Below are 24,038 nucleotides of genomic sequence, written 5' to 3'. Positions count from 1 at the left end.
GGACACACAGTTTTCCTTTGGCCAGTCTGTGGCCCATCTATGACAAGGCCAGACCATTCAAATCAAATGTCACTGAAAGAAAGGTGAGAACAAAGAGAAAATAAACCTGAGAAGTAGTGTTACATGAAAAATATCTGGTTTACAAGATATGATTCATTCTCCAGGGCTCACAGTCCTGCTCCAATGGGTAAGGTGAGGATCTTCAGGTAATTCTTTCCCTCCTAGCACCCACCCATCAGTATGTACTAGATGTATGTGCATCCTGACATACCAGACTTGAAAAAAAAAAACACTAAAGAAATTGGTTTTAATCTTATATTCCAACTCTGATCAATAGAAAATGACCAACTGGGATGCTGGATTGAGGAGGGTTCCAAAGTTTTATCCTGATTCAATGAGGAAAAACATAATGATTGATTGGTGGTATCTGCAATGGATGAGGATAAGAGGTTGGGCAGGGAGTAGTGGGAGGGACGGAGGCAGAGTATTTGGTGCAGGGTAATTGCCCCCTACTCCAGATCTAAGAGAGTGATTCTACAAGATAGGTACAGAATCTTTCTTTCACGTCTTTAAGGACCTGACTCTTCTTCCATGGCTGATACTTAAAATGATGCCTTCCCATTTCAGGGAAGACTTCACCTAACCACAAGATCTAATTAGCCTTGATATTTACACAGAAGAAACTCACACTAATGGTGGAGTCATATCTTTCTGTTAACCATTTTTCCTTCTGGAAAGAATCTCAACAGTTGTCTCGAGCTTCTTTTTGGCCACTTGGAACCTGGAGTTTCTGAACTTACAAGTAGCTATCACAGGCAGAGATAATCTGATCCTTCTGGATGTTTAACATTTGCAAAATGGCCAATAAATGAGAGGGAAAATCTGACTTGGTCCCATCTACCCATGCTCACGGTGAATTTAGTAGGCATTTTTCATTGCTGGTCAGCTCAAATTGGAGAACAAGTTACAAAATGGCCATATAAGGGACGACTACTGCAGAAGAGTGTAAATTGCTTGTTTTAAAGGCAAATGGCAGAAGGAAAACTAAGTGAAAGGAGGGACTAGTAGGCAAAGGAATAATCCATGAGTAGGAGGGACCTAAAAAGAGAAAGTCATTCCAGATAAAGAACTGAATGATCTTCATTAGTTACCCTCCCGAAGGGCATCAGTTAAAAATCAAGCTAAGCTACAAAAACACGACAAAATCATGCTAAGCAGCAGGATTGGACTGAATGTAAAGGTGCAGCAACCAGCTTTAAATATGGATCTGAAAAAAATAAAAAATAAAAAAAATAAATCTGGATCTGAAAACAAAGTCCCTATCAGCATTAAACCTCACACTAGCCCAGAACAACAATTTAGACAGGGAAGCACCAAAACTTCACAAGTCAACCTTCACATCCCATATGTGGCCCGTTGACAAGTGTTTATGCAATATGATTGATTACCCTGCAATTTACTTTGTCAATCAGTCACAGAGTTAATTACATGTTACTCTTGGGCACTATTATAAATAATGGTATGGCAAACAGTGCTAGATTTAATGGTCCTTAGCGTTCAGCTATTAAATTGATGACACAGCCACATCAGTATTGATGAACAAGGACCTTCTCCATCAAGGATAATTTATATCACTAAACGTAATGGGCTATCCCGCTCCCAGTTTTGCCAAGACATTATTCACACTGATACAAGCAATGAATCCATCAATAAAGGAGGAACAAATATATTTTGTTTTGTGGGGTTTTTTTAATCCCCTGATAAATACTGATCATGTGGAAACAGGGACTTTGTATCACTGACATAGAGCTTCGGGAAATGTGAGCTCACCATAAAACTTGCCAAAATGGGAAAGTCAGATGGATTCTGAAGGAATAATTTGCATCCAAACACAGCCTCTCCAGGAGGAGTCTTTGAATGTGCTGTCCACCCTGATTAAAACATCCTTCTTTTCCACACCACCACCCCCGACTGCCCCATATACCTGGTTGACTACTTATCCATCAGACATCATCTTAAGTGACACATTGTCCAAGAAGTCTTCTGTGACTTTCTGAACTGGATTAGACTCCCATCATAATCTGGGTCATCCAGAAGATGACTCTGAAACAAGGATTCACATAAATGTGTTCCCAGGATTAACTGATAGATAGTGGGCAAATAGGACCAGAGAAGGAAAGGAGGCAAAGTAAGGATCAGATATCAAGCAAAGTCTCAAAGAGGGGAATTTTAGTCCAATCCTGCCAGGAATATATACTTTTTAAAAATGTAGTTACATTTCAGAGTTGTCTCAATCAAGGATAGCACTTAAATCTCTGCATGTGTCAGTCACTGGCTAAGGGCTATCCTGAGAATTTTGAGTACTACACAAACAGGAAAAAACAGTCTGGCAACTTGAGGACAGTCCTCTAAGTGCTAGTGCCAGGAGAGAAAGAATATCAGGAGTGGTGTGTCCCACATTGGATCAAATGTGACATGAGTGGAATACACTGATAGTGTCTGCTCTACTGGCCTTTCATAGCACTCTGTACCCTCTATCAGATAGCATTTATCATACTGCATTGCAATTGCTTAATTGTCCATCGTTCCTACTAGATCGTAAGCTCTATAAATGGCAGAAGCCATGACTATCTTGTTCCTCATTTTATCACCAGTGACTAGCACAGTAGCTGGCCCACAGTTAGTCTCCAAACAATATTTGTGAAAGGAGAGAAGATAGGGAGGGCAGGAGCAAAGCTGGTTTAATGAAAGGTTTATATATTACACTAGTATAATGTAGCACACATTCAAGCAAACACAAATCTTGGTAAAACAGCATTCTTAAAGGGGTTATGCCGATGTAGTTTCACTCATTCTGAGCATGAGAATCTTGGTTCTAAAAGTCAGGTATGGTCCATTCAGTCAGGAATTCATTTGTAACAGTTCAGGGGGAGCTCTTAAATCAAATGGATGAGAGGAAAATAATCAAATCCAGAGTCTGAAGTGAAGGCTGTGATCATTTTACCACATAGTCAATTGGAACAGAAATAAATATGACAATAGCAAGATTTCTATTAATTCTTAGTTCCTTTCATTTAATGTTGAAAATCCTTAGCTAATATGAGCCAGAGAATCAGCTCTATTCTGATCACATCTGGATTGCTTTTAACGTTTCATTCATTCTTTTTCATGTATTATTTACATGTATTCTTTTAAAACTGACTTCTTTTTTTAAGTTAAATTCAATGAACCAACATATAGTAAGTACATCATTAGTTTAGTTTCAGATGTAGTATTCAATAATTTATCAGTTGCATATAACACCCAGTGTTCATCACATCATGTGCCTTCTAAGTGGCTTAGTAAAATGGAAGTTTATTTCTCAGTCAAGGAAAATACAATTGGTGTTCCGCGGGCAGTCTTCATACAGTGATTCAGAGATCCAGGCTCCATCCATCTTGTGGCTCTACCATCATCTGAAACCTTAAAGTCCTTCCCTTCCAGCCAGTGGAAAAGAAGAGTGTGAAAGCACACCCACTTCTTAACCTTCAATGCAGAGGTGAAACACAGCACAATCCCTTGCTGGTGACCAGTCACATGGCTGGGAAATGTAGCCCATCCAGCAATGGTGTGCTGGGTAGCTAACCTACTCTGCCACATAGTCATTCAAGAAATAGTTATTAAGCACCTAAAGTACACAAAGTTCTGTGTTCACTATAGGGAATAAAATGGGAAATGTAACAAGAGTGGTTGCTGCCCCAGGAGCTAAATTATAGTTCATAGAGAAAAAAAGAAAAAAGAAATTAAACAGATAATCATGAAAACACATAATCCCCAATGTAGAATACAGAAAAAGTATGGGGACAGAAGAAAGTTTTTTTTTTATTTATTTACTTTTGTTGATATTTTATTTTTTTGATAGTTGAAAATGGTATCATATTCATATTGTTTTAATGTGCATTTCTTTTTTATTTTTATTTTTTTTTACATTTTTAAATTTAAATTCAGTTTGCCAACATATAACACCCAGTGTTCATCCCATCCTCCATGCCCATCCCCCAGTTACCCCATCCCCCACACACCTCCCCTTCCATAACCCTTTGTTTCCCAGAATTAGGAGTCTCTCATGGTTTGTCTCCCTTTTTAATTTTTCCCACTCAGTTCCCCTCCTTTCTTTTATGATACCTTTCACTATTTCTTATATTCTACGTATGAGCAAAACCGTATGATTGTCCTTCGATTGACTTATTTCACTCAGCATAATACCCTCCAGTTCCATCCATGTTCAAGCAAATGGTGGGTTTAAAACAAGCTAAAAGAAGTTTGAATGCCTGAGGAAAGAATATTTAAGCTGACACCTGAAATTTAAAGAGTTGTCTAGAAAAAGTTGGAGAGAAAACCATTCTGGTTAGAGGGAACAGCATGTGCCAATGTCCTGATAGAAGGATATTTAACATCTACTATCCCAGAGTAACCCAAACTTATTTGAGGATCAGCCCTTTTTTATTTTTCACTATTAACCTCCCATACAACTGGTACTCTATAAAATGAACTTTAAAATGCTTTGCTACTATGTGGACTAATAAATTTTTATTTCTGTTCCTTCAAATGATAACCTTACTGTGAAATTTAATTGGATACTTGAGTCTATTCCTCAAAAACAACCATTGAAAATACAATGACTACTAGGTTAGCCAGAAGAATTTCTAATTAGTTTCCACTACTTTTCCTGACCTCCCAAAGTAGTTATTGATGAAGCTGTTACTGGGAGGTCCATTCCCATCAGTGAATGGATGGGTTTACACCTCCAGGTAAAGAAGTTCTGTTTTATCTCCCCAGAGACAAATATAGCTATTGGTCTGTCCAGTGATAGAAATGGAATGAGAAGAAAGGTTCAATTACTTGGGTAATAAGGCTGATAAGATAGGTCAGTGGCCTTGCTTACCACTGTCAAAATCTCAGCTCTCAGCTTGTGCATCTTGCAAATGTGTGTCTGGCTCCATCCAGATGAAAAGAATAGGGTGTCTTCCTGGGTGACTCATACAACCAGGTTCTATCTCTCAGGAAAATGTTCTATTCAAAAGTCTGTCTATAATAATTATTGTTTAGAAGAGGAGAAATGAATCTCTTTGACAAACAGAGTTTCGCCAGTAGCAATTTTAGGCTGACAACGTAGTTAAACTTTTGGTTTTCTCATTTTATCTAGGAAATTCCAAACTCTATCTCACACTATGTAAGTAAGCATCATAACTCAGTGAGGCACAGATTGATCATGAATGGCCAAGTGTATGGAGGAAGGCTAAGTGACAGAGACCTTTCCACACACACAAGATGAAATTTTGGAAAATAAGTATTGAATTTACCTAAGCTTGGCTGGAGTAAGTCTACATAAGGCTCCAATCAGAAGCCAATTCCAGGGTCAGGACCCAAGATCCAGATGTGGGTCAGATGTGATGGTTGCCCAAACGAGTCATGAGTGAGAGTATCCCGAGGATTAGTTAGACCCTAAAGAGTCCTGAGCCAAAGCTTGTGTTTAAAGGATAATCTAGACTCCCAAGCAAATCAAAGAAACATTATAAAGACTGGAACAGAGCAAGGACAAAGATCAGTGGTTGTAATGAAACAAGAGGATCCAGAACAATTTTCTGCAAATCTGGATCCAGAACAATTTATGCCTAAATTTGTTTTATATTGTCTAATGGATAGATGATAAATCCAATTTAAATACCCAGAATCAGTTTGGACATGGCAGCAGTAAAACTGTTTTCTGATTATCATTTCATGTGATTGATTAGGAGTGGCTCATTTCTGTATGCTTTTAGGATCTGTTTTGTTCCCTTATTTTAAAACTTCCAAGTCTTGAACACCTATGATGGGTGCATAGGCAATAATTAAACAAGAGTAGCGAGTATATAAGTTTACATTGGGAATACACAGTAATCAGGTTGCCTGGCTGTGCCAAGATTTCCTCCTAGCTGTCCATGAGTCCTACATTGCCAGTTTGTGGTTTACAGACCCATTTAAGCAACACAAATGGAGTCATCTGTTCTTTTCTGGTCTTCAAGAGCCTTTTCCTCCTCAGGGACCCAGCAGGAGGTAGTGTCTAGGCATCAAATTATAACAATCAATAAACCACAAGCAACATGGCTCATTTAGAAACATAGACACAGCATTTTGGTGGAAGAAACAGTGATTACTTACCACAGGTCCAGAGAATTGTGGTGCTTATTAGAGAGCAAAAATGGGGGATTCAACATGGCCAAATGCTAAACTATCCCTTGGCCCTCAAACTTGTTCTTTTGGTGACTCCCATGTAGGTGAATGGTACACCAAAATACCCAAGCCAGAATCTTGAAGACGATTCTAATTTTTTCTTCCTCCTTTTCTTCTCCCTCAATGCCAACATCTACTTAGAGATTAAGACCTATAGTTCTATTTCCTTACTATTTGTATAATCTTTCCAATGCCACAGGTTTACTTCAGGCTCTCATTGGACTTCTGTTTCTCCTCCCTTTTATTCATTTTCCACTTGGCAGCCAGAGTGATCTCTCTACATTGCCTACAGAGGACTAGTTCAGCAAAGGAATTCTATAAAATGTTCTTCTGCTTGATAAATGCTGGGGTGGATTGACTTCATAAAAACAGTGAAATAGCACCCTATCCCAACTGTCAGGTAATCAGTGTCCCGAGTATCTGCACATGAAACATAGTAGATATTCAGTAAATATTCATTCAACAATGATTAAATAGGCAGTATGGTATATGGAAAAGCACAGACTCCCCCAAGAGAGCAAGGTTCAAATCCCAATTTTACCACTTCTAACTGAGTAACCTCAGGAAAGCTACCTGATGTACCTGGGCTTCAATTATTTTCAAACTGTTGTCAGTACCTGCCTAGCAGGTTTGTTGTGAGAATAAGTGAAATGTGCTCTGAGAACCTGGCCAATGAGTACTTTGCAATCAAAAATAACTCAAATGCTAACTGTATTAAAAACAAATAAATTGACAGAACAAAAACATGTCATTATTAGGCATCACCTATACAGGGTACTTTATAAGGAAAATTGAGGATTTGTGACCTCTGGCCTCCAAGACTTGAAGCCTGCATTGCATATCTCACTTCTATTCAGAACATCAGTCAAAGGACATTTAACCAGGGCTCATCACTCAACTGGAATTCAAAAGCTTTCCAAAAATCTAAGATGGAAATCTAACAGTGAATTTAACATGAGGATACTCCAATATCAAATAAGGATTTTATAGTTTTGAAAGTTTACTTTGATTTCCAGGTGAAATATAAATCCCTGTTGGAGTTAGACTGTATTAGGTAAAAATCAAATGGAAGATTTTAGAATTTGCCTTCCAACTTTGGTGAGTCGTTATTGTCTAGAATGGATGCAATGACACAAGAAGCATGATGCAGTCATTCTTCCCAGAGTTAATCACATATGATCCTGCTGATGGTTGGGAATGACACTAGTGAAGGAGAAGGAAATCACTTAATTTTGCAATCATTTTCAGAGTAGGACAGAAACTTAAGGACCATGAGTCTAATCCTTTCTTTCTCTAGAGAATAGCTTTGAGCCCCTGAGAAATTAAAGTATCTGCCTAAAAAGGTAATGGCCATTCTGAGACCAAGAGCCCTCATCTCCTGACTCTGTCTAGAACTCCTCCCACTGAGAGCTGTGCAGGACATTTGTTTCTGTGACTCGGTGAAAAGCAAATCTTTATTCAGAATATTGAGATTTTTTTCTCCCTAAAGTGCCTCTTTCCTCAGTATCTCTCCAACATGAGATGTAAGTAGACTTCTATTTCTTTTCACAGCACATACTGTGGATAAAGTGTCTCAGATTCTTGAGCCCTGGAATGGCCTTTCTGTCTTACAACTCTGAAGTTATAAAGTTATGAAGTTAGAGATTATATAACTAATCTAAATTCTAAATGAAATAGATTATATACCTAATCTAAATTCTAATCTCAGTATCAGTTCCTACAGATCCTCCAAGCACTGGGGGGGAATTGCTATTTACCATTTGTGAAAAGCGCTCCAGGATTCTTGTATAAAAGATGGGATTCACATGTTCATTTTATTCACTCATTCATTTACCCAGTTGAGTCCTTAATTTTCACTTTTCTCATATGTGATTAATGTCTGTTTTTATGACTAGGCTGTAAGCTTTATGTGAGTAAAAATTAATTCATCTATCTTTACTATTCATTGCTTTATGTATTACACCTAGCTTATTTCTTGCCAGTGTAGATACTCAATAAAGGTGTGATAATGAATGGGAAAAAAAATGAAATGAAAAAACAAAATCCATAGTCACTTTTTCAATCTCCTTTCATCAAATATATCAGATTCATCTGCAATAGGTTTCAGAAAATATACAGAGGAGGTAAAGACGTAGAAGAGAGACAGAGAGACTGGGAGCCAGGGGGAGTACAGAAGAGGCCCTTATAATTTCAGAACTCCTTAAGGAGAACCATACTTCATTATATGTTAAGGATAGTATACATCATACCCCAACAGCCTACTGGACTGACTTATATCATTGAATATACATGCATTGAGTAGAGATTGTGTTCATATTTGCAATTCACATAAGGAAGTTTCCTGAGTCCAACACCCATCAGCCCTTGATTGAATATCAGTTTCTCAGATAGATCTTACACCTGTAAAATTGGTAGAAAAGAGTGGTACAGGTTGAACCAATTCAGAGTGACTTTGATCATGAAGATAGAGCTCTTGCTGAAAGCTTGAGGCATAAGTCACTGTCAAAGCCTGCCTCTTCACTCTGCCCACACAACCATGGGAGCTTCAATCTTCCTAAAGAGTAGCGAGGTGTGAAGTTAAAGAGGTTTGGACAAGCATTTGGGAGCCTCTGAAGCTTATCTGAATGAAACCAAGCCTCCCAAAGCCATAAATCTCCAATGAAAGCTTCCAAGAGTGACATACTTCGTTGTGGGATGTCTCAGGGATTGGCTGCAGGCCAGAAGAAGAGCTGTGTGAACTGCAAGATAAAACCAACGTGTACATCGCCCTTCCCTCCTGGGAATCTCTCAGTCCCACTTTCATGAGTATAACATTTGAGGATGTTGCTTGTCTGCTTAGAGCAGTGCTGTGTAGCACGATCATTACGGAGTCAGGATGGCCCTTGAATGTTGTTTTCTGTTTGTGGTCAAGTTTCTTATTGGATTGAAGAAGCCAGTGTGAGCCAGGATATAAATGTGATTATTGCCATTTGTCCTAGACTCCTGGATTTTCTGACTATTGTTTTTTCAGTGTGTCTAGAGACCACACGCATACAAACTGGTAAGTTGCTTGTTTCAACGGCAGATTCTTGGGACCCTCCCCAGAAAAGTGAGTGAAAAATTTCTGTTAGGGCCTGGGAATCTGAAACTTAACAAGCTCTCCTTAGGCATACCAATCCTTAGGCATAACATTTTCTTATCATCATTCCTTTAATGTAAGCCAATCATTTTGCAGAAGAAGACTGAGGCCCAGAGAGGTAGAATGACCTGCTTAATGTCTCATAGTTGGTTAACATCAGAGGCCAGGCCACACCCACCTCTGTGCCTTCTCAGATCTGTCCTTTTCACCACCACATCTCCAACATCATATCCTGGAGCATTCAGCATGGCATAGAACAAGTTCCTGCAGGGAATTGCTCTGAGATGCTTACAGTGTCTCTGGAGCACGTAACATGTGGGAGACAAGAGATTTACCTGGGCAGATTGCATTCCAGTCTGCAGTCCACAGGAGTGCAGTCTCAAGGGTAAGCAAGAAGAAGGAGAAAGTAGCTCCGTGTCCTCCAGTTGTCCCTGTAGGCACCCAGAGTGCTCTTCTGCTCTATCTGTCCTTACTTTGTGCTCATAAAAGGATCTGTTTTTAGCCATTTATCCTTCTGTATAAATAAATTAAAGAGATCTTATACTTGTATATGCCACTTAGCAGGTGCTATTTTCTTATTTGCTCTTGGAAGCCTTCCTGACTGTTACAGTGACAGCCTGTGGCACAACCCTCTGGTTTTGCCATGTCCACTCTGTGAAACTATTTGCAAGTGCATCACCTGCACTAAACTGTGAGCATCTTGAGGGCAGGAGATATGTCTTTCATCTCTTTATACCCATTGCCAGCACAATTTCTAGTCCATGGTAGGTGATAAAGAAAGAATATATATGTGTCAAATAAATTCTTATAACAACCTAGAGAGTAGAGAGGAATTATCATCCCTACCTTACAGATGAATAAACTGGATAGAAAAAGGCAAAGTGATTTGGGGATGATTACACACTTGCCCAGTGAAAGGGAAGACATTTGGATTAAATTACGAATGACTCCAAGAGTGCTGCTATTTCTACCATTATCAAACCACTAGCACATTGACCCCAAGGTCAAGGTATTCCCTCCCTGGAGGTAATTACATCTTTAACCAATCTCTAATTTTGGAAAAGACAGTTTGATCTGGTTACTAGAAATGTAATGAGACGAATGCAAAGTATAAATTGAGAGCAGATTGGGAAGAAAAAGCAGTAGGTGACAGCAGGAGAGTCTAGAACCAGTAAAGCAGATTGAGTTAAATGGCGCTGACCGGAGTCTACAAGGGGAACTCATGCTTTGGGATCTTCCTCCCACCAAGCACCTGGTCTGAGTTTCAGGATTAGAGGAAGTCCTGTCATTCTGGACATACAGTACTGAAAAGGAACACAGAGCACTCCCCCACTACATCTAAAATTCACGTCCCAGATGCTCTGTGTTTCCGCTTGAGGTGGGGATCAGTGAGTGAGGGCAGGCCAGGCAGGGAAAAACAGATGGTAGATGACTATGCACAGCCTCATTTACAGGGTCCGCTGGAATTAAAGATTTTATTTATTTATCCATGAGAGACACAGAGAGAGGGAGAGAGGCAGAGACACAGGCAGAGGGAGAGGCAGGAGCCACGCAAGGAGCCTGATGTGGGACTCGATCCCGGGTCTCCAAGATCAGGCCTGGGCTGAAGGCAGCGCTAAACCGCTGAGCCATCTGGTCTGCCCCACCCTCCACCCTCTTTTGTGCATTTTCTCCTGCTTCTGCTACACCTGAAGCCAGATGAGGGCCCTCCTCCACTTTCATTGTATCAGAAGTATTAATCCCAAGGCAAGGGGGATCATATTCCATGGATCCCAAAGATTCCAGCACAATTTTCTCTCTGCTGCTGCTACTTGGTGCACGGATGCCTTAGTGTGTCAATACCAATGCTGTGCCCTCTAAGGTGTCCAGACATTCCTGCTACTGCTGCCCCCACCATCCCTCCTACCTCAGCCCACAAACAACGCCTGTACTGCATGGAAGTGCATCTGAGTCCCTGGGACTGTATTCTGAGATTCTCAGTGCATCAAAACCATTCTCTCTGTTCTCTTGGCCTACATAAAATCCTGGTGTTTTGTGAAAACTGCTCTTTCAGGCTGCCTTTTTACTGAAAACCCCCTCCCTAGAATTCAGACATGAATCCATGGGGGTAAGGCCTGTGGAAAAACCTGAGTGATTGTCACCAGACTAATAGCCTTGCCCCATTCCTGTAAAATCCAATTCTTTGTTCCTGGACCCATTTTGTCAGCCTACTCTCTCTCCTCACCTTAGAGTCCCTCAGAAGATACTTGGGCTGTCATATGGACAGATTTCCACTAGTCCTGCCCACCGTTCCAGCAAAGGTAGCTCTCAGAGATGGACATAGTCGAGGCCTCAGCTCTCCCTGTCACTTCTGGAGCTTTAACTACATGTTCATTTGAGAAACTCTCCCCTTCATCTAGATCCTGCACATAACCATTTAACTGAATCCAGCTTCAGTCTCAGTTCTACTATGAAGCCCTCTGTCGTTACTCAACGTGGCCCTCTACCCCCCAAAACACAGAAGTCCAAATCAGAGTATTCATGTCATAATGGAGGAGCTACTTTTAATTCTTAATTCTTGTCCTAACAGCTGGGTCAATATCAGATGGTTATTGCCAGATCTGCAATGAGCAATCACAGTAAAGTAATTAAAAGATAATCAAGGGAGCTTGGATCCTCTCCCCATGGACACGCTCAGCCAAGGTCTGCCTATGCCCAAGTCACAACTATAAAATAAACAAATATGTGTTTGATATCCTTTTTGTAGATTATTAGAGTGCTGTATAAACCACTAAACCAATTTTGTGTTAAGGGTTGTCATTGTATTTTTACAAAAAGAAGTGATCCCAAATACTAAATTATGGATGAAATTCTCACAAATTCCTAATCATGGCTGTCCTGAAATATGATTGTATGTATTTGCCTAAAATCTCCTTAAAATGATAGAATATTTCCTGATTTTCTAAAAGCTATGGTTAGGGATCCCTGGGTGGCTCAGCAGTTTGGTGCCTGCCTTTGGCCCAGGGCGGGATCCTGGAGTCCCGGGATCAAGTCCCACGTCGGGCTCCTGGCATGGAGCCTGCTTCTCTTTCCTCCTGTGTCTCTGCTTCTCTCTCTCTCTCTCTCTATGTCTATCAAGAATAAATAAATAAATCTTTAAAAAATAAAATAAATAAAATATAAGCTATGGTTAGAAAACTGGTCTAGACTGAGTGAAGTGAGAACACAGTTTGGTTCGTACATTGTTAGCATTTAATTTTGATGATCTCAATTTAAAATTCCACCTTCAAATGAACCCAGTAAGACCCCTCCGAAGATTAATCATTCTGGGCAATTTTGAAGAGTTCTTATTATCAAAGAGAACATTAAAAATGTATATAAGTGTATTCTTCCCTGAGAGAGGTCAGATATCATGAAGTAATTGATTATTTTTTAAAAAATTTAAAGGACGCCTGGGTGGCTCAGCAGTTGAGCGTCTGCCTTCAGCTCAGGTCATGATCCCGGGATCCCGGGATCGAGTCCCTTAACGGGCTCCCTGCATGGAGCCTGCTTCTCCCTCTGCCTGTGTCTCTGTCTCTGTCTCTCTCTCTCTCTGTGTGTGTGTGTCTCTCAAGAATAAATAAATAAAATCTTTAAAAACAAATTTTTAAGGAAAGGAAAGGTTAAAAAAGCTTTTCCATTGGAAGGGCACCTGGCAGGAGTATATTGTGAAGCTATGTGGTATGACGAGGGCCCTGGATGTAGAGAAATAAAGGCAAGTTCACAGCCTCATTCAACTCATGCTAGTTCTGCACTTGGGAATAAGCCGCCTTTCATTGCTTTATTATATTTTAGGATCATCTGTAAAAAAGAACCCTTTTTCTTGGGGGAGAGCTTTTGTGAGGATCACCATGAGACAATGAACAATGGACTTTTAGCTCTCAAAAGTGTATAATTATACCTAACAAAAGAGAACAAAGGAAGTATTCCTACATTAACCATGTATTAATAATTAAGAATTGTATTGCTTTAATATAATAGTCTCAGACTTTGGATCAGAAAGCTGAAAAAGGAATAAAGATGCAATGCCATGTAATTAGGGAATTCTGGATCTGAAAGGGACCTCACAGAACATTTGTTGCAATTCTCATTCCTCAAACACCCACTTTATAGAGAAGGAAACCAAGGCACAGAGGTTGAGAAGCCTTCTCGAGGTCACACAGCACTACCTACAGAGCTCAGACTAGAACTTAAATCTCCTGCTTCCCAGCCCCTAGCAACTGTGACTGCAATCATTAAATTATGTCCATATCCCATTTTTGCATCCCTACACCCATCTCTACAATCACCAAAGCTTATTATCCAGTTCAATTGTCTCATTTCATAAAAATTAACAAGATGATAGCAACACCTTCCTTTCCCATTGCAGTGTGTAGACAGGACAAAACATTCAGAGAACTGCCATCAATTTGACTCAGGGAGAGAGAGCTTTTTCATTCATTTATCAAGTATTTATCCGAGTTTTTACTTGTGCCCAAGAATTGTGCTAGACCCTGATAAAAATCTGAGTGCTCAGAGGTTTCCTTCAAGTAGTGGATATATGTCAGTGATGACCATGTATTCAGAGATGTTGAAGCAGATATAAAGTGAAAGCTTAGGGGATGGTATGACTAGGGAGCCAGGAGAAACTTGACAGCAAATTCTGCTTTACCTGAACAAATGACAAATTGACAGAGCTTATAAAAAAATTAAAATTTGAGAAGTCAAGGGAAGAACAGATTTCTTTTACCCATGAGAATTGTGCAGTGATCAATGGCAGTTATAGTTTTATGATCACAGTTTGGACAGCTCACCCATCCCCACCAGGAACTGGATCAGATTCTAACCCTGAGTACTCTGATGTCAAAGTCAGCCACACCTTAGACAACGCTCTTCAGTAGTAGGGTTACTGTGAAGGTTAAATGAGTTTGACTATGTGAAGTGCTTAGAAAAATGCCTGGGACAAAGTACATGTTTAATAAATGTTGGCATCTCAGTATGGGAAGACCACTGAAAACTCATTTCTAAGTATGGGTACATGAATGCAAGGGAGGAGGTGAAGAAAAGTGCACCAGTCACGGTTAACCAGAGAAACAGAACTGGTGGGAGATATATTTTAAGAGATTTATTGGAAGAAATTGGCTTACATGGTTGGGGTGACTGGACAAGTCTGAAATCCCTAGAGCCTAGAGCAGGCCATCAGGAAGCACAAGCTGGAACTCTTAGGCATAAGCTGGAGTTACAGTCCAAAGGCAGAATTTCTTCTTCCCCAACAAAACCTCAATTCTGCTCTTAAGGCCTTTCAAATGATTGTATCAGGTCCACCCAGATTATTAAGGAAAATCTCCTTCACTTTGTTTTTTAACAGCTTTATTGACATGTAATTGGTATGAATAGAACTATATATACTTAATGTATACAATTTGATGAATTCAGACATATGCAAACATCCATGATACCATCACCACAATTAAGCTGATAGACATATCCAACACCACCCAACATGCCCTCTATCCTTTGTTGCAAAAACACTTAACATGAGATCAACTCTTTCAACAAGTCTTGAAGTACACAATACCATATTTTTAACTATAAGCACTATTTTTTACAGCAGATACCTAGAACTTATTTATCTAGCCTAACTGAAGCTTTATAACCATGAAACAACACCTTCTTGATTCCCCCACCCCCAAGCCCCTAGCAACTACTTTTGTATTCTCTGTTTTATGAGTTTGAGTCCTATAGATACCTCATAAAAGTAGAATCAAGCCATATTTATCTTTCTGTGACTAGCTTATTTCACTTAGCATAATGTCCATCCATGTTGTCACAAATATCAAGATTTCCTTCTTTTTAAAGGCTGAATAATATTCCTCTGTGTGTGTGCGTGTATGTCACATTTTCTTTCTCATTCATCTGTCTGTGGACACTTGGGTTGTTTCTGTATCTTAGCTATTATGAAATAATGCTGCACTGAACACAGGAGTGCAGATATCTTTGAGATACTGACTTCAATTCTTTTAGATGTATACCCAGAAGTGGAATTGCTAGATCATACAATACTTATACTTTTAATTGTTTAAGAAACCTTAAAACTGTTTTCCATAGCTACTACACCATTGAACAATCCCACCAACAGTGTACAAGAACACCAGTTTCTCCACATCCTTTTCAACAATTGTTATTTTTTTCTTGTGTTTTTTAAAATAATAACCATCCTAACAGATGTGAGGTGATATCTCATAGTAGTTCTGATTTGCATTCTCTGATAATTAATGATGTTGAGCATCATTTCATATACCTGTTGGCCATTTTTATATCTTCTTTGGAGAAATGTCTACTCGGGACATTTGTCCTTTTTTTTTTTTAATTGGGCTATTGAATTTTTGCTGTTGAGTTGTAGGAGTTCCTTGCATATTTTGGAAATTAACCCCTTATCAGATACATAATTTGCAAATATTTTCTCTCATTTAATAAGATACCTTTTCATTTGTTGATTCTTTTTCTGAATAGGGGCTTTTTAGTTTGACATAATCCCACTTGTCTACTTTTGGTTTTGCTGCCTATGCTTTTGGTCTCATAGCCAAGAAATCATTGCCAAGAACAATGTCAAGAAGGCTTTCTCCCATGTTTTCTTGTAGTAGTTTTAACAGTTTCAGTTCTTATGCTTAAATCCTTAATCCATTTTGAGTTGATTTTTGTGTATAGAAAATATGGGGACCTAGTTTCTCTCTCTCTCTCTCTTTCCTTCTTTCCTTCTTTCCATTTGGATATCCAGTTTTCCCAACATCACTTGTTGAAGAGACTATTCTTCGTTGTACATTCTTGACACCTTTGTCCAAAATTGGTTGACCATACATGTGTGAATTTATTTCTGAGCTTTCTGTTCTGTCTCATTAGCCTACAGGTTATGCCAATTTCATGCTGTTTTAATCACCATAGCTTTGTGATATATTTTGGAATTACAAGTGAGATGTGTCCCATTTTGTTCTTTTTTTAAGATTGCTTTGGCTATTCTGGGTTGACAGAATTCAACACTGTTTCATAATAAAATGCTCTACAAACTAGGTATAAAGGAATATATCTCCAAAATGATAAAGGACATACATGACAAGCCCACAGATAACATCATAATGGTGAAAAATTGAAAGCTTTTCCTTTAAGATCAGGAACAAGATAAGGATGCCCACTTTTGCCACTTTTATTCAATACAGTACTAGAAATCATAGCCAGAGCAATTAGCAAAGAAAAAGAAAGAAAGAAAGAAAATAAATATAAATTGGAAAAGAAGAAGTAAAATGATCTGGTTGCAAGTGACATGATTCCTATATGTAGAAAACCCCATAGACTCCACCAAAAAACTGTTAGAATACACAAATTCAGTAAACTTACAGGATACAAAATCAACATACAAAAGTCAGTTGTGTTTCTATACACTGATGATGAACCATCCAAAAAGGAAATTAAGAATACAGTCCCTCTGAAACTAATGATATACAATATGTTGGCTAATTGAATTTAAAAAAGAAAACGGTCCCACTTACAATAGCATCAAAAATAATAAAATACTTAGGAATAAACTTAAACAAGGAGGCAAAAGAATGCACATTGGAAACTATAAAACACTGATGAAATTAAAGGAGACACAAATAAATGGAAAGACATTCCATGTTCATGTGTTGAAGACTTCATATGGTTCAAAATACCCATACTCCTCCCAGTGGTCTATAGATTCAGTGTTATCGCCATCAAAATCCCAGTGGTGTTTTGTTGTTTTCTGTTATTTAACAGAAATAGAAACATGATCCTAAAATTCATATGGAACCACAAAATTCCCCTTATTTTAAAGTCAACTGATTATGAACTGATCAACTGTGTCTATAAAATAATTTCACTGCAAACCTAGATTAGTGTTTGATTAAATAACAGGACTGTAGCCTAGCCAAGTTGACAAGTAAAAGTGACCATCACAAAAGGCTAATGAACAATAAGTTGGCATACCTTTCTTATAATGGGTTCCATACAAATGTAAGATAAGAACAGGATGGAGTAATGCAAACTCTCAAGACACATCTATCCATGCATTTCACAGGCAGAGCTAAAGACCCCAGAGACCATGCATGTGCGGCTGTCTGTGCAGCCTCTTGCATGGAAATAGTGAACAGGTTCTCTCTGTTGCTTGGTGTGTTCATTGATCTTCAGAGAATCCTAGTAGTTTATAGTTTCAATCACAGAATGGGGTTTTTTAAACAGAGCAAACTAAGAAGACCTCAACTATGAATTTCTGCTTCCATTAAGAGGCTGTATGGGATAACAAAAAACGTATCAGCTTTGGCACCAGAAACCTGGATTCAGACTCATCTTTGTCACTCTCTAGGTGTCCAGTCAAGTCACTTAATCTCTCTAAGCCTGTGAATGACAATTACCTGTGAATGGTAATAATAATACTGATATTTCAAGGTTGTCGTAAAGGATTAAAGACCATAAACCAAGGGGCATAGGTTCATAAAAGATGGTCAGTTAAGACAAGTTATGAACTTCTTTTATTTTATTTTTTTAATAAATTAATTTTTATTGGTGTTCAATTTACCAACATACAGAATAACACCCAGTGCTCATCCCGTCAAGTGCCCCCCTCAGTGCCCGTCACCCATTACCCCCACCCCCCGCCCTCCTCCCCTTCCACCACCCCTAGTTCGTTTCCCAGAGTTAGGAGTCTTTATATGAACTTCTTTTAGTTCAAAGATTATCTAGGGTTAGCCAGGTGGTCTTGGGAAACTTACTTTACCTCTCTGTGCCTCTGTTTCCTCATCCATAAAATGAGCATAACAATAAATTGTTGCGGGGATTAAATGAGTTGAGAGATACATATTTTATACATAAAATAAAGTGCTCAGGACAATGACTGGTATACAGTAAGCACTATATATGTTTTAATTACTATAATTTGCTATTCACGTGGCAGCTGGGAAATCAGGGAGCTGGGAAACCTGGATTTTAGTCCCAGCCCTGCACTGGGTGAACTCAAAGAAGCCACTTCACTTTTCCACCACCATTTCCTTCTTTGTAAAATGAGGGAGTTGCTTGGACATCTGTGGAGCTCAGACATCATAAGATTGCATCCTAAACTCCACTGTGGGATACAGGGACTTGAGAAGCTTTCTGGCTCCTGGAGAGTCTCCAGCTGCTGATCTCTCGCAGATCTGTCAAGGCTTCCTTATTGATTCACACCAAGAACCCTGCCTCGGTCTCAGTTTTTCTACAGGGCAGTTGATCTGTTTACTTTTCACCCAGATGCGTTCCTCTCTCAACCGCATCAGAGCTGTCACAAGCCAGCTCTGTGGCAGGGAGAGACAGGAAGAGTGTTTTTGTTTTTCTGCTTCACTGTGTCTTCCTTCCTTTAGGGTCCCTTCTGAGATAGGTCAAAACAGATTTCTGCATCTGCCATATGAGAAATGCTAGCCAATCGAAGAAGCAGAGCCCATGTAAGCGGCAGGGCCTGCCCCTGGGAGGCCAGGACTAGAGTCCTGTCAAACCTGACTCACCCTGTAGCCCATGGAGGTTAGTTGTCACTCCTTTTCTGCCCCTGAGAGATGGCACATTACAAATGTCCTGAAATTTGCAGATGGCAGGTGGAAGGAGGGAAAGTAACTAACCACAGCATGACCTAAGGAGCCTAAGGGAGGACAAAAAAAGGAGTGACGTGGTCTTTGCCTAAGATTCTGTGACAAACTGAAGTACTGTGTGCATCCCCTCTTGCTTTTTCTATATTCTACTATGACCAGGGAGGCAGGAAGAAGGGGATGCAACCTCTTTCCCAAGGCAGAAAAGAATCTAAATGGCTGCTTCACTTCTTTCCTCTCATGTGTTTCTGCCCTCTGCCTTTTTATCTGCTCCTCAAGGTAGAAGAGTATCTGAGTGTCAGTCTCAGGTGTCCCATGGCTGTATTCACTACCAGGCAGAGTTAAGAGCTGTAAAGACATGGGCCCAAGGACCACCCTTCTTTCTTTCTGTGTCCAGGCCCAGGTCATACCTGTGTAAGGTGGGAGAGTCAGTAAGGAGGGGCTGGCAAACAAGGAGAAAAACACCTGGTTGTAGTAACCACAGATCAACTGACAGTGTTCAACAATGTGGTATGTACAATGCACAGTCTGAGCGATTTTTCCAAATGGATGAATCATTCATTGGTTCCACTCTTCATTGTAATAAATCAGATAGGACTTTGTCCTACTCTGAATGAAAAAGGGGGTTCTCATCACTCCTACATACATCACATTGCTTAGCATTTCAACCAGAAAGAGCTAAGCCTTTCATTGACATTATTTTGCAACCTATACAACTCCAACTAATCTTAGCATCTCCGAGTTAGAAGAAAACGCAAAGAATATCCCACCAAATCCTCTATAACATTCTCTGCTTGACTCTCTCTACCACATTTTTTGGGCATAGTCTTCCAGTTTCTTCTTAAACATTTCCAACAATAAAACACTCACTCTTACACAGTTAACTTTATTTCTGGACAGTTTAATTCCTGAGAAATTCTTTTATTTGTTACTTCTTTGTAACATTCCTACAAAATTTGTTTTCCTTCTTTTGGAGTCCAAAAAAGTAAATTGAAATACCTTTCCCTACGACAGCACTTTAAGTACTTAAATGGTTCTCAGACTGAGTTATGCTGTGGCAATCTCAGTGGCTGACAACAGCGGTGATTTATTTCTTGTAGATACAAATGTCCATCCTGGGTCATCTGGGGACTCTGCTGTGCATTTCCCTCACTTGGAGACTCAGATTCACATAACAGATACAATCAGTAGTTTACTTTTAGCATCTATCCATTGAGTAAACATGTAGTGACCAAAAAGTTAGTGTAAGTTGAATGGTTTCAGCTGAATGTTAATTGTAATTCTCCAACTTCCTGGGGTCAAAGATCCTTTCAAAATCTAGATAAGATATCTTGAGTTCTAACTCCATGTACTGTGGAAGTTGATACCCTCACCAGGGTTTTTGTGGGTTCCATTCCTAGGAGAAATCTGTCTGGCTCTCCCTCCACAGCCCTGTTCCCCTCAGTCTGCAATCCCTATGGGACATATCACAGTGTTCTCTGGTCTACTTGTCCCAAAACGTGGACACAGCCCCTCACCTTTATTCTCCAAGTCACCACCAGCATAATGTTATGGGTGGCAGATTTACTAGAGTCTCGGGGATAACAGGAGAGGAGGAAGTAGAGAGGACACATGAGGGGAGAGATATCCAAACAACCTAACCTTGAAATTTAGACCTCACCATTTTCAAAGTTCCTTACTTGTCTCTTACCTCCTCCTACTCCAATGTCAGGTCTGTCTTCAGCCCTCTGATGAATCCTTACTAAACTTCTTCTCAACCCACACCCCTGGGTCCTATGTCTATGTCTCTAGTTGCAAAGGGAAAACTCAACTTGACATTACTTTATTCAGCAGAGCAGTTGAGCTCCCTTTGTTTTAACCTCTTCCATTTTGATTTATTCTAAGATAATCTCCTCCATAACCAAAGGACTTATGAATGTTTTCCATGCAAAAGAATTATCTACCATGGCCTCCATATTGAAAGAGAAAGCAAAAGTTGAGAAATTTGTTTTTCTCCAAGATGCCTCAAAAAAGGGGGCTCCTGGGTGGCTCAGTTGGTTAAGTGTCTACCTTTGGCTCAGGTCATGATCTTAGGGTCCTGGAATCAAGCCCTGCGTTGGGCTCCCTGCTCAGCAGGAACCCTGCTTCTCCCTCTCTTTCTGCTCCACCCCTTCCCTCCTCCCCACTCATGTTCTCTCTCTCTTGCACACTCTCTGTCTCAAATAAATATAATCTTTAAAAAATAAAAAATACCAGATGCCTCAAAAAAGTTCTTTGCAAATACTTCTTAGCAAATGCTTTTCATTCCAAGCAACTTCATATTAAAATGAATTTAATTCATTTTACAGTATTTAAAATACTGTACACATGGATCATAAAGGGTGAATTTGGGGATATACAGGAAGTCAGATCATGAAAGCCCTTAGAAGACCTTAGTTAGCCTATAAGCATTTTGATTTTAGGCAGGAAATGAGCCTGACTGGTGGATTATAGATGGTGGGGGGGGAGGGGGGACACACTGGGGAGAGTAAGGAGACCAGACTGGTAATGCAGGTGACAGTGTTGGGGTCCAAACATATTTGGGAGATAGAATGCACTGGAGTTGATGTGGGAGCAAGGGGGAGTGGAATATCAGGAATGACACTCAGTTTTCTCCTTGTAGCAACTGGAGGAGTGTTGGTGCAATTCACCATGGCAGAGAAAATTAAACGAGCAGGAATGAATTCACGGAGGAAATCATGTTTCATTTTGGACACATTTCATTTTAGGTCTGGGTCATCTCACAGGATCAGAGAATAGATTCAAGTCAGGTTTTTCAGACAGGACTGGCCAATGGGATCTGCATCCTGAGGAAGGACCAGGCCACCTCTTAGAACCCGAATGTTCCAGAGGAAACTTTGCAGTAAAAGTTCTCCTTTGCTGCCTCGGTCTTATTTGAGATCTGAGACTTCCTCAGTGCAAATCACTAGCTTAAGATCTAGAAGTTGTATCCACAGTGCCTGAGACCCTACTCCACAACCTGCACCCTGGAAACAAAATGCAGAACTCCTTCTTTGCCTAAGAATATGTAACCAAACAGAATGATGGCTACTGATTCAATCTGAGTCACTCTACAGAGTGTTGGTTGGGAGCCCAGAATTTAGCCTTAATATTGTTAGAAAGAGCCCTCATGTTAGAAGCAACCATCTCATGTGTGAGGGGTGCCTGATATTTACCAATGTGACTTATCTGTCACTGTTTTCCATATGGGTACAGCTAAAGACTTCACTTATTTGCCTTCTTACTCATTATTGTTAGCATTGCCCTTTTGCCTTCAGAAAAAATAAAATAAAAAAAGAAAATGTGACTAATATGGTCCTGTTCAAATCATTAAACATGAGCTACAGATAATGGAGTCAGGCATGCGTTTCCACCTGTAGACCAGGGAGGCTTTGCTGTGTAGAAAACACTGGAAGTGGAGTTAGGACATCTGCGTTCACATCCCAGGTTCCCATTCACTAGATGGTCCTTTGGTGAGTCACTCATATCCTTTTGGTCCTGTTAACCTTATCTGGAAAAATGGACAGATTATTAGTCACTGTTGAATCACAGTGACTAGTTTGAGATTGTGGCAATAAGGCTAAGTAAAGACTCCAGAAATCACTGGGAATGAGCTCTTACCACTTGCAACAACATAGATGGATGTAGAGAGTATAATACTAAATGAAATAAGTCAGAGAAAGACAAATACTGTATGATGTCACTCATATGTGGAATTTAAGAAACAAAACAAAGAAGCAAAGAGGGAAAGAGAGAGACAAAGCAAGAAACAGACTCTTAGCTGTAGAGAACAAACTGATGGTTACCAGAGGGGAGGAGGTGGGGATCGGGATAGGTGAAATAGATGAAGGGGATTAAGAGTACATCTATCATGTTGAACACTGAGTCATGTATAGAAGTGTTGATTGCTATATTGTACACCTGAAACTAATATAACGCTGTATGTTAACTACACTGGAATTAATATTAAAAATCTAATTTAAAAATTATAGAAACCAAAGGCATACTACATTCCACATGCCACAATCCTAGAGTGCTGGGCTTTTGTTCCAGACTAGGCATCTCTTATCAGTTCTTCCTCATAAAGTTTGCACTGCCTTCAGCTACTGTGGATGCATTCTTAATTTAAAAAAAAAAAGATACTTCTTTCTCTTGCAGTGCATAGTATGGGACTGGGACTCCAACGGCAAACACGACTTCATTGGAGAATTCACCTCAACATTCAAGGAGATGAGGGGAGCAATGGAAGGGAAACAGGTAGGTGGTAAACCACACATGGCATTTCCCCCAGACACTTCTCTCATGATGCATCCTGAGCACCCACTACACATGGAGCACCTAGAGAGGAGATATCAATATTTGATTTAATGTAATGAGTAGGGAGCATGGTGAGATTTGAGTATTTAGATTCTCGTACTAACTTAACCCAAAGCAACTAGTATGACCTTGCAGAAGACATTGCTCTAGTGTAGTACAGCTTCTCTATCAGTAAAACAGAGGTCAGATGAGAATGTTTCTAATTTCCTTTAGCTGTGTAATCTTGGACAAGTGACTTCACCTCTCTATGCCTCAGTTTTCTCACTTAAAAAATGAAGGTGATGGGGCACCTGGGTAATTCAGTGGTTGAGCATCTGTTTTTGGCTCAGGTTGTGATCCCAGGGTCCTGAGATCAAGTCCTGCATCAGGCTCCTTCCAGGGAGCAGCCCTCAACAAGTAACCAATAGGGGTTGAAGTATAAATACCCCAGCTCTCTTGACCCTGCGGGGTGCAGAATTCTTAGTGCATGTTCTATGCAGTTTTCTAGAGTTTCCCAGCAGCAATGAGCCCTGGTTGCCCACAGTAACTGACTTGCACACCTCTGTGGCAGCCTCTGCCTCTCAACTCGCCACTCCTTGGTTGGTGCTTCCTGGTATTGCCTCCTAAATGAACTACTTAACAGTTAAATCTTTGTCTCAGGGGAACTCAACCCAAAATACCTGACATTCTTACTCTGGGAAAAGAGTGACAGCTGAGCATTCAGTGGCTTTGAG

General features: G+C 39.9%; 1 protein-coding gene across 1 annotated transcript in view; it reads left to right on the top strand.

Annotated features, from left to right (window-relative positions):
• CPNE4 (copine 4) overlaps positions 1 to 24,038 on the top strand; it is a 332,370-nt gene that overhangs the window by 264,398 nt on the left and 43,934 nt on the right. Inside the window, exon 7 of the mRNA XM_055321334.1 lies at positions 23,167 to 23,265. Coding sequence (XP_055177309.1) covers positions 23,167 to 23,265 — 99 coding nt within the window. The remainder of the gene's footprint in view (positions 1 to 23,166; positions 23,266 to 24,038) is intronic.

This window comes from Nyctereutes procyonoides, unplaced genomic scaffold, assembly GCF_905146905.1.
Source record: "Nyctereutes procyonoides isolate TBG_1078 unplaced genomic scaffold, NYPRO_anot_genome, whole genome shotgun sequence".
In the NCBI taxonomy this organism is placed as follows: domain Eukaryota; kingdom Metazoa; phylum Chordata; class Mammalia; order Carnivora; family Canidae; genus Nyctereutes; species Nyctereutes procyonoides.
This window is presented reverse-complemented; position numbering and strand designations above follow the sequence as displayed.